Source organism: Lissotriton helveticus, chromosome 2_1, assembly GCF_964261635.1.
Source record: "Lissotriton helveticus chromosome 2_1, aLisHel1.1, whole genome shotgun sequence".
In the NCBI taxonomy this organism is placed as follows: Eukaryota; Metazoa; Chordata; class Amphibia; order Caudata; family Salamandridae; genus Lissotriton; species Lissotriton helveticus.
This window is the reverse complement of record NC_136059.1, coordinates 1,191,061,522-1,191,073,802: the sequence shown is the minus strand read 5'-3', so window position 1 is coordinate 1,191,073,802 and position 12,281 is coordinate 1,191,061,522. Positions and strand designations below refer to the sequence as shown.

The window sequence follows — 12,281 nt, the reverse complement described above, 5'->3', positions numbered from 1 at the left end:
ACTCACTTGCCCTAATGCCCCCCTAGACTACATTGCCCTAACCCTTTCCCACCACCATTTGGTGGATAATCTCGTAAACGTTGACATCCGTACCCAACACCTTACCCGCTCCAACATTAGACTTAAATATAATGCCCCTGAGTTAGACTCACATCTCAGTATGTCGCCACTAAGGGAGGTTGATTGAAGGTTACCCTCACTCGCTGGCGCTCCGATGGAGCACACAATTTATATTCCTGCCAGCAAGAGTGAGGATGTTGCGGTATCAAATCTTTCATCATTAGTGTCTAGGAATATACCCACAACACTCTCCTCGCCAGAAGGAAAGTGGGACACTAGAGGTAAATTACCCAATAGGTTTAATGTGCAAATTGTATCTTGTCTTACTTCATCCAGGCTAGCTGTAATATCATGGAACATCACAGGGTTGAGGTCAAAGGTTACATCTCCTGATCGGCACACTTTCATTGAGCACCGTGACATCTGTCTCTTTCAGGAATCCTGGCTGGTGGACCCCCTCCACTGTTTAGGCTACTTAAACTATCATATCCCAGCTACCAGTGGGGGAAAAGGTCGACTATTGGGGGGTTTAATAATTTGGGTTCGCCAAGCGATCAGCTACAATATCTAGGTACTACCGACCCAGAGAAAGGACATCCTTGCAATTCGGCTGAAGACGGGTCTGCAATGTTACACTGACATTTATAATGTCTATGTGAGAGGATTAAGTGGGGGGAAGAAGTCTGAAGTTTTAGCGGCTCTCGACAATCTTCTAGACCTGCATTCCTGGGATTCTCAAGCCTTAATTGCCGGACATTTTAACTTGTCCTTTGAGCCCCTGTTAACGAGAAGCATGATCTCACAGGGGAGGAAGACGCCCAGTGGGGCATTCCAAAATTGGAATTAGCACCCATAAAAAATATGGACGGATGTGGCAATACAAATTAATTCTATTTGTCTGGAGAAAGGCCTAAGGGCAGCAAATGGAAGAACCAAATCAGATAGACATGGGGCAAACACATTTAATAACGGTCACAGTTGAAGCAGGATCGACTATTTATTAATTAACCTAAAGCTATGTCACTCTCTGGGGGACATGATCGTGAGGGACCGCTTAGAGAGCGACCACAACCCCTTATGCGCGACCTTAGATCTACAATCACAGAGGGTACTTACACAGCCAGACAATGAATTGATCACTCTTGACCTGGTCCCCACAAATTATATGAGACGACTAAAATGGGTAAAGATATTATAGAAGCCCATACTTCTATCCACCATTACTAATGACATTGACCTCACTTTAGGAACTGCCACTCATAACACATTTTTTGCCCATTTTGTCCTACTTCTTTAACCTTCCGTGCTAATGACAAGGTCAGCTCGTCATGCAGTACACTGAACGTGTGCTTATGACGAGCTGACCTTGTCATGAACAATGGGAAATATTATTCTTCAGCACAGGAGAAAAATCTCCATAGCATTGAAGGTGTTAAGGATAGTCAGGCTAAAAGCTTTCAACAAATGAAATCCTTGCACTGGTTCAACGCGGAATGCAGAATGGTGTGCAGAACTCCGGGGGATGCGATTAAAGCAGGGGACACAGGCAAAGTAAGGTTATCCAGGCAAAATAATAGGAGGACCCAGGAAAAGTTTAAGAAGCAATGGGATGAAAGTAGATGGCAGGATCTTAAACTGGCTTGCGCCAGTAATAGTTCAAAACAGTTTTGGAACATAGTAAAATGGGACAGGGGAGGTCAGCCACTACTGCCAGAAAGCCATGTAGCTCAGGGCCAATGGGTCAATCATTTAAAAACCCAATATGCCCGTAGCATAGCTGAGGGAGATCTTGTTGAGCCTTCGTACTAGTTCTATCAACACACAGCCTTTGTTGTGGCTGATGTCAACGCCACCCTAGGAGTAGTAACGGGGGGAAGAGCACCGGGCCTAGATGGTATCCCGGCCAACATCTTCCTCCATGACAAGCCAAATTGGTGCCAGCATATTGTTCTGCTGGCTAATGCAATCGCCCTTGGTGCCCCAGTCCCTGACTCCTAGAAATGGGCCAAGATTATCCCAGTGTTTAAAAAAGGGGATAAATCTCATCCAGGGAACTGAAGGCCTATCAGACTAATAGATTCTTTGCAAAGGGTAATGGGGCGGCTGGTTTTAAATAAGGTCCAAGATTGGATAGAGGAGCAGGGCATCTTATCCCCACTACATGCTGGCTTTCAGGCCCGCACCAAAACCATCGACCAGGTGTTTGTTTCATTCTATTATATTGGATGGACGGTGGTTTTGGGGAAGGGCAGCTTGTATTCTGCCTTTGTTGACCTTAAGTCGGCTTTTGACATTGTCTCCCATAGCAAACTTTGGGCAGTATTGCAGGAGCTGGGGATGTCTCCTGAACTGCTTTCCCTTATTGCCAGACTTCATGAGAGCAATTTTACCCAAATTTGATGTCACCAATCCCTTTCCCATAGAGAAAGGAGTGCGCAAAGGCTGTGTTATGGCCCCCACACTATTTTCTCTTTTCATTAATGGGACTGCAAAGTTTTTAGAGTCCATCCCCACTGATGCCCCAATCTTAGCAGGTGTAAAAAGTCCTATTTTATTGTTCACTGACAACACGTTAATTATCTCAAAAACTCCTAGCGATCTTCAGCGAGCCTTTTTATTCTTCGAGGAGTTCTGCCTCTTGCGGGACTTGGAAATTAACGTGTCAAAAACAAAATTCATGACCTTCAACCAGCATAGATCATTCAGAGGAGGCATACTTTGAATAACCGTCCCCTGAAACAAGTTAGTGCCTTCACTTTTCTGGGGGTCATTATGCAAAACGATACGAGGTGGAATTGCGGCCACATTGAAGCACCGGCAACTATCTGGAGCCTTACAAATCAAGTTTAATACCTCTTTTACTAAGCCAGCTGCAAATATACAACGTGAAAGTTGTTAGCTCCGCTCTATACTGGGCAGAGCTTTGGTGGTATGGGAATCTTTCCAAGTTAACTGGTGGTATGGGAATCTTTCCAAGTTAACCGTTGCAGAGAACAGATAAGATCACCAGCCTCCCGCAAAGCACAGTACGCCCAATGCTATATGATTTAGGTAGAAAAGCATTGGCTGACATAGCGAGGTTACGTCCTATATTATATTGGCAAAGAATCTGGTGCACGCTAGGATTGGCAATGTATGACGTTGGCCTTAAAGACTTAATCGAAGCGGACCGTTCTGACAAAATTAAATGGTTACGGGAGGTAAGAGCCTCCCTAGTCAGCATTGGCATGGCTACTCTGTGGGAAAATCCATCAAGTGACCTATTCCCCTCCAAGGAGACCTTAAAATAAAAATATTGGGAATCGGTGACTCATAACACATTCAAAAACAGTCACATGTCTTCACTGACAGGCGGATTCTTAGAAGGTAAACCGTCCCCAAGTCTGGAGCAGTATTGGGATATAATAACTAAAACGTACGACCGGAAGCTGTACTTCCAATTTAGGGTGGGCTCACTACCAATAAGATCTTGCACAGCAAAATGTGTCACTGCAGGCGATAGTATGTGTCCCGCTTGTGAGGCCCAATCGGAGTCGGTGGTCCACCTATTGCTTGTCTGCCCAGCTTATGCTGTCCCTCGTCGAGCGTGGCTCACAGCAATTTTTAGGCTATTGGGCACCAGAAGGAATGGTGAAGCGCTAAGAATATTGCACAAGGACAGATCACCCCCCGTAGTCATTGCATTAGCCACATTTTTTAGATGGATGTGGATTAGATCACAGTCACTCCTTGTAAACTGAAGGTTCTTGTCTGCCATTTTTTTGTGCATATGTATAGGAAGTTAGCTCCTCAAATATTACATATTGTAGCAATGTCTGGTATATTTGTATAAGTGCTAAGCACTTGATAATTAACCTCGGTATCTTTGTACTATCTATTGTCATGAATTGTAACTGTTTTCTATACGTTTTAGTAGTTCAAGTCTTTTTAAACCATATTAACTGTGTTCTATTATTTCTTATGACAGATTGTATGTACCTCTAACAAGGTTTTAACCCTGTTCATATATTGAGCCCTATGACATATCTATCTTATGTATCGTGCCTTCATGGCATATCTGTCGAATAAAGCTTGATGGATTGGATTGGAGTAATTTTACAAAAATGTTTAAGTTTTAATTTAAAAAAATCAACATGTCTGTGAGTCTTTCTTTTAACATTTCTTATGATTGCACTTTGTGGGCTGGAAAATGTTAAAAGAAAGACTCAGAGACATGATTTTTTTTTTTAAATAAAACCAACATTTCTCTAAATCTTTCTTTTAACATATTTCAGCCTTGCACTCCAGCTTAGGAGCCTGAAGAGCTCTTTAAAAGCTGCCTTAAAAATTGTGGGGTCATGAATTTAATGACCAAGGAGACAATGTTTTTTTAATGTTGTTGGGGAGTAACTGCACTACCTCTCTGAAAAAGTATTTATCATCGACATTTGGCACATAAATATTCTATAGATACATTTCTCATCCAACAGATCATAAACATTACAACCCTCCATTGAAATCTGCCTGCACATCGTGCATTTGTAATGGGACACCAGTGGTCACCCAAGACAAAACCCTTCTTGCAAAGTTAGAATAAGATGTACCATATGTCTGGCAGCAGCATTTTAGCACACTTTTTCCCCATTCTCCATTACTAAGTGGGTCTCCAGTAACATCCCTATTGCTGTACCCTATCCCATTAAATACTCGAGTATTCCATAGCCCTTGAAGTAGGTATTGAGACCACTGTCATTCCAAGTTGTAATCTTCCCTACAATACCCATCATAGTACTGTTGCACCCTCTTGTCCCCTTTTTACTTAAGGAGGCAATGTCGTTAAACCCGCTCCCCCCAGTATCAAAACTCCCAGTCTGGTCATCTCAGATGCTTCTTAGATAATAAAGTTCTGCCCCGTCGTACCATCTTGGCCATTTTGACACTAGCTACACTCCCCCACATACATCATCTTTATATTGATAATGTCTTACTGGCCGATCAGCCACAAATCAAATAAATCCCTCTTATATGCTGCCATACAACAATATGGAAACAGGCAGTGAGCAAACTGCCATCCATAGAAAAGCACAGGTTTTGTGCCACGGTCACCAACCTAATTTTACATATACTTAATGTAGGTCCAGGATATTGGCCTCCACAACCCAACCCTTTCAGCTGCCAACAGTAATCAATGTGGAGTAAAGGCCAGGCTAAGCTCTGATATGGGAATCTGTTTTAATGATGCTGGGTGAGATGCACCTTTTTCACTGGCAGCAAGAGGGTGGGGAATACTAAGGGAGGGCACAAGAAAAAGGCAAAGGCAGTTTTCACCTAAACTCAAACCCTATGATGCACAGTATCCAGGACTGTTTTGAGACTTCCTTCCAAGAATCGAGGTGTAGAATGGTCAGGCCCCCTATTAACTCCATATGTTGGCCAATCCGAAATAGGATGTAGTAAGGGTGGACAGTTCTTCAATTTCTTCAGCTCCAAGTTCATAGAAGATATAAAAAAGCCTCTAGCCTGGGATATGTCAGAGCAACTGTGGCCAACAATTGCCATGCATGTATCAGCCATCCCTACAGAGGTGCACAATGCATCCACAGGTGCATTTCACTAAGGTCTTTTATTAAGGGCTGGATAGCTTTTCTATTTCTTTAGTGCCTAGTTCAGAGAGGATGTGAAGAGCTCCAGTCTAAGCTATGTCAGAGCAACAGTGACCCAACACTGGCCGTGCATGTTTCAGCCTTCCCTACAGAGGTGCACAATGCAGCCACAGCAGTATTCCACAACTGTCTTTTATTGGGCTAGTAAAATCTCCCTTAAGATCACTTTACACACTGGTTAGGAATTATTCTCTGTCATGCAAAGATATCCCCTAAACCTACGCATTTTTCAGTAATCGGGCTCGTTCTTATCCTCAGCGGCCTTAAAGATCATACATTACAGGTTCAATTTGTGATCTTCCAAATGGAAAACCCATAACCAGCACGTCCAAATCTTTAAGCAACAACATGTCCCTGCAATGGGGCTATGTCTATCAAAGTCAATCATTCGCCAAATTTTAGTTTTAAGAAAAGTTGAAATCAGACCTTTCAGAGACATTTTCTAGAAACACTCACAGTCATTCACTTTGAATCCAAAGTGTTTCCACAAAATACACCACCTTGTAGAGTAAGCCCGTGGTAAAACACCTAACACTGTAGGAATATATATCACACGGACAAGAAGGCAGCAGCATTCTACAAATTGGGAGGTTTACACAATGGTTTGGAATGGAGGTCCAGAAAGAGAACTGACAAATTATCGACACATCAGGCAGTGTTGAGAGGAACGGAAAACGCACTGCACAAAAATGCATGGTGAGATGCAGTAACATTAGAAAACACAGATAAATGTCGCTTAGCTACCAAACACAAGCAAACCACGGAGAAGATGACTTTTGGGACACCAAATATATTATTGTTAACTAAAAAAAAGCACCTACAGTAACCAGAACTCCTAGACAATCACTGTAACTTCAGCTGTATACGTTTATACATGGGGTGGTAAAACACAGATGTAGATATAGACTCAAGATACAATTTGCTGAATCTGCCTTTCCAGATATTTCTTACCTACAGTGTCAGGCCTCAGAGCTGTAACAGATATCTCTGCACCAATCAAACCAAAAAGCAGGGGCTGAAAAATATCCCATGCAACTGCAACAATGCCTTCCACCTCGACCTGCAAAGACAAAAATAAAACAATCTATTGATATTTGCATATGAATAGCACAATTTTGACTGATCACTGACAACATATGATTTGTTCTCAACCCTGGGATATTTCTTTCTGAATTTCTAACCCAGTGCTGCTGATTTGTTCTCATCACTGTGATTTTCTTTCTGAATGTTTATCCCTTTGCTGCTTGTCAAATCATTCAACAAACAATAAGGTGATGGAAGGAAAGCTGAAATGGATCAAAGTCAAGTCAAATCAAACTTTATTTGGCTGTGTAAACAACCATAAACGTGCAGAAGCAATACATAAAAGCCAACAATGTACTATAAAAATAGTTAAAAGTTAAATACAAAATCCAAAGCAATATCACAGGGTAAAAAACTCGAGTAAAACATAACTGATCATCATCACATCACTATCTCTTCCTGGTCCATAAACAGTATGTAATAAAAATTTAGCACAGCATAACGCAACTCTGTGGTACCTAATTGCCTTGTGCAAACTTGTATGAAAACTCTCAAAGAAAGGAACAAGGAAGAGTTTCCCATGAGTTGTGGAAAGTCTATAGAAGAGGATAAAGTGTGTTGTCTCTGCTCGGAACAGCCATCAAAAGGGCATGGGGCAGGGAGAGGACCCACATGGCTTGAACGGGAAATGTCACTAAAAAGTGGACAAGGTTAAAACAAATTCTCGTAGGAGGAACCTAAACCATTCGTTCAAGATAAGTTAGAGGTATGTCTACGGGGCAGGACTCACAATAGTGTTCCATTGTGATAAACCCAAGTCCCTCACCTGCACTTCAGCCCTATGCATGTTAAAAAAATTGTTTTCAAAACAAAGCTTTAACCTGCTCAATAGCTAGGTGTACAGAGCTCTGAGGATTTGAATATATTTCTGGTACACCTAGCTCAGTAGAAATGTGCCTAATGTATGTTAGTCATCGAATTATGAAGGCATTTTCTAAGACAAGACAATCCAGTAAGAGCTTTTGTGAGGTGTGCTTCTGGTTTCCTCCATGCTCTTAGCCATAATAGCAGTGGTTTGAATTTGATTAAATCTTTTACGAGACCCAATTCCACCTCAGCATGACAGAAAATGGTTGGTGAGGACTATAGAACTTCCAGGATCCTATAAATGAAGCTATTTTCAATCTTTTATAAGGGGCTAACGTCTTTGTACCACAGACTCCTGCACCGAATGTGTCAACTGACAGGCACTTGCTTTTATAGATGTAAATTATTTCCTGAACTGGTTTGTAACCAAGTCTTCTTCAACCGTTCTTTGGAATTGAAGTGATCTCATTTTTAACGGGATTCCCAAATATGTAAACTTGGAAAATGTGGCCACCTCATTCCTGAAATTGTAATTTTGCCGGACTTTGAGAACCTAGGTCCACATTTCATAATAAAAGATTTTGCATGGTTAGTTGGCAGGCCCAGGTCAACCACAAAGGTATTATAAGCTCTCAAAAGTATCTGTAGCCTGTTGCGGTTCTAGCCAATAGAACCGCTCTGTCCGCATATAAAAGGACAGGGCAAGGGCTTATTTTGTCCAAATCTTTGCCATTTTGACTCAGGAAGTCTTCCAAGCCGTTAATGTAAAGTAAAAATAGGAAAGGTGTAAAGACACAACATTGGCATACTCCAACCGAGGCATTGATTTTTGGAGATAAATTGCAATCGGAGCTGTAACGAATCTTGGCAGATGTCTCACAGTATAACTAGCGCAGCAAGTCAACATGGCCCTTTCACCCCCCCTGCCTTCCACGATGTTCCATAATCTGAGCCGTTGAACTGAATCAAAGGCACCCATGAAATCCACGAAGGATCAGTCCATTTCTTCTTTATTAACACTAACAGATTTCTGCGTAATAAGGTAAAGATTAAGGCTTTGATGTATCGTACCAACTCCTTTCAAGAAACCCTAGCTGCATGCCAGACAGAACCCGTTCTCACATGCCCTTTTTTAAAGCTTTGACAATTCCACCGTTCCCTAGATTTTAAAAGTACTGTCCAAAAAAAGAGATGGGATTATAACAGCCAGGCTGAGATTGGTCCCCCTTTTTAAATATTGGGACGACAACTACCATGGGAACTCAGATTCCTAGATATAGAATTTATCTTCAGGAAAAAGTTGAAGACCTGGATGTTTCACCGATTCTGCTAATCGCCCCTCTTGTTGTCTGCACCGTGTTTGACGGCTAGCGCTGGGAAGCCTTTCGGCATCCATGCGCTCTACAAGTTCCTATAACATAACATAACATAACTGCCTCCTGCAATGTTGGTACCAATGGGCCTTATATGGCAGCCTTTAAAACTTTGGTAACAGTAGGGGCCCTGAACGAGGAGCTATCTTTGAACACATCCACCAGGATTCCATCCGGGCTGGGTGCTTTCCCTGAGAGGCTGCTTTCAATGGCCAGTTTCACATCCTTAATACCAATAGACTCACTTAAAAGGAAAGCAGCCTCATAAACAAAGACTGGTTTACCAATCAATCAATCAATGAACCTTATTCGGTTTCAGCTTGGAAACCATAAAAGTTATCTATACTTAAAAGTTCATAAAATAGTAACACATTTCATCATACAATTGACTAGATTCCACAAGGGACTGAAATTAATTGAAAGCCAGAGATACAAAATTAAATAAACTTTACCAAGATCCTCGGATAAAATTTAGAACAAATAAAAATGAGGGTCCCAAGGCCTTATCTAATATGTATATATCGTCCAGTACCAACATTTAATCGAGACAGGCCCTGGCTTTCACCACAGATTTCAGGAAACTAAGAAAAAAGAATACATTCTTCATGCAACAATTGTAAATAGATAAGAGCTGGACGGGTCTGCTTAAAATTCAACCTCTTTAAAATAGGAACAATAAAAGTTTTTCGGGGACCTCATAAAATTTACAAAATAACATGAAGTGTAGCACATCCTGTGGAGACTTACCGTCGCAGCCACAGGGTGTTAACAATTGTCCTATTCTACTCCCTCGTTGGCACTCCCAACAAAAAATGAAAAAAGTCTAGGCGAAACCTGGTCAGTAAAAAACAATCATATGTGCTAAAAGACCCCAGAAGATATGGCTCAGATGATAGTGTCGTTTTCAACATTTATCTATGCGGGATTGTTTACTCAACATGAGTTTTTGTGTACTATAAGCCCCAAGGAATGTGAAAGCGTTAATTGCTCTGAGATCGCTTTGCATTTTCTAATTTCATCCACAGCCTTGGACGATATGTTTGTATTGGAAAGAAACTGTATCATATTCTTCTTTTGTAACCCAATAAATTATTGATAAGTGCACATTAAGTAATCCATTACGGCTGTGAAGTGAGTACAGCAGAAATGGCAAAGATCTAATGAACATCATTTGCTTCAATTTTACCAAAAGTACAGAACAGTTTGCCAGTGAACATTTTCGAAGTAGCGTCTTAAAAAATTACGAACACTAGGTTTCCTCAGTTCGAGGTGTTCCCTCTCTAGTTTCCTTAAGCTAATAAAAGACTCCTTTATCATCCCCACATCCTTTTTAGTTACCGATTCGGGATTGATGTACAACTCAGCCCTTCCAAAGCTTTCAAAGCTGCTCTTAAGATATATGAGCCAAGGTATGTGGAGGGCATGGTCAAGGGTCATACACTCTTTCAATATCAGTTGACTCAATGATGATCCTTCGCTCAACCAGATTTTCATACAGAAAGTTAGAGGGCAGAGGGCCAATATGTCACTTAGGTAAGGCACCAAATTCTTCATGTACCACTATATTGGACGTACCACGGGGGACGCCTAATAAGCGCTTCAGGAATGCATTCTCAGCTACTTGTAGGTCATCTATAGTAACATGCCCCTCACAACATTCTTGGCCTGGTAGATCTTTAAAAGCGCAGCAATCATTTTCTTACCTGATTTTAGGGCAAAATTTAAAATAGCTGCTTTCACCCTCACCAGGTCTCCCCTCTTTCTCGGTTTAAGAGGGCCCCATTTCATCTGCTCGTCCATTATGACACCCAGATACGAGAAAACATTGGTGCGGAAAACCTGAGCAGATCCTACCCTAAATTGAAATGACTTTTTGGGCGAAGACCCACCTGCTAATATATGATTTAGAATCATTTATAGAAAGGTCCCGATCCGACATAAAAGCAGAGAAACCATCTAGCAGGGTTTGTAGCCCCCAAGCAGCCCTAGATATACGAACCGCGTTGCCCACATATAATAGAACTGGCAGACGCGTCTGCCTACCTGCGGGTAATCTACCCCTGTTGTCAATAGGGCTTTATCCAAATCGTTAATGTATACATTAAACAAAAAAGTGCTAAAATACACCCTTGGCGTACTCCCCTCCTTATATCAAAATTACGCGAGACTCTTAAATCCTGCGAGAATCTAACATGGGTATTAGTTGCACAGTGGAGATCTTCTAAAAAGTAAACAATATTGCCATCTACACCAATATCTAACATGGACTGCCAGAGTTTGACCCTATTTACGCGATCAAACGCGGAAGACAGATCCATGAATGCTAGCTAGATAGTGCCAGGATGGGTGACCGTGTATTTGTTAAGGATCATCGTTAGGTTAAGGCACTGGGCCATGGTAGACAGCCCTGGGTGGAACCCGTACTGTACGTCTAATAACATGTTCTGCCGCCCAGCCTGTCTAAGAGTACCCGACTCACCACCTTAACCACTGAATCCAACAACGGGATCGGTCTATAGCAATGGGTGCTATCTTGGTTACCTTTTTTAAAAACAGGCACTATAGTCGAAGTAGCCCAGGGCTCAGGGCATCCGGTTTTCACTGCCGCATTAATTACTGCAGCAAGGACCAGAGCCCAAAATGTGGGATCTGATTTAAAAAGATCCGGTGGGATACCGTCTGGTCCCGGGACTTGGTTGCATGTCAATCCGGCAATACCCTTCTTAATCTCATCTATACTAACAACCAAGACTGGTTTATCATTAACTAACGCAGTAACTGGAATAACAGTGTCAATCTGTGGTCTGTTTTGATTGATTTGCAACCCACCAGAAAGCACTAGAGTCCTCTAGCTTCCCCGCCATCTCAAAGTCTTCCCATGCCCTAGCCCTTATTTCAATCTTCCTGGCTGTAATGGCTGCCTTGTAGGCCTTCCTGGTTATACCCACTTTAGTCGTGTACCACGGACGCTGGCTTAATGCTAATTTAAGACTGTTTTGGGCAGAAGAACTAGCACACTTAACCAGCCTGATTTATCTATGCGGGATTGTTTACTCAAAATGAGTTTTTGTGTACTATAAGCCCCAAGGAATGTGAAAGCGTTAATTGCTCTGAGATCGCTTTGCATTTTCTAATTTCATCCACAGCCTTGGACGATATGTTTGTATTGGAAAGAAACTGTATCATATTCTTCTTTTGTAACCCAATAAATTATTGATAAGTGCACATTAAGTAATCCATTACGGCTGTGAAGTGAGTACAGCAGAAATGGCAAAGATCTAATGAACATCATTTGCTTCAATTTTACCAAAAGTAC

At 41.8% G+C, this 12,281-nt stretch overlaps 1 protein-coding gene across 1 annotated transcript in view; it reads right to left on the bottom strand.

The window, feature by feature from the left end:
* The window catches only part of LOC144818546 (sodium/hydrogen exchanger 9B2-like), a 416,602-nt gene that overhangs the window by 14,482 nt on the left and 389,839 nt on the right, over nt 1-12,281 (bottom strand). Inside the window, exon 10 of the mRNA XM_078676068.1 lies at nt 6,654-6,762. Coding sequence (XP_078532194.1) covers nt 6,654-6,762 — 109 coding nt within the window. The remainder of the gene's footprint in view (nt 1-6,653; nt 6,763-12,281) is intronic.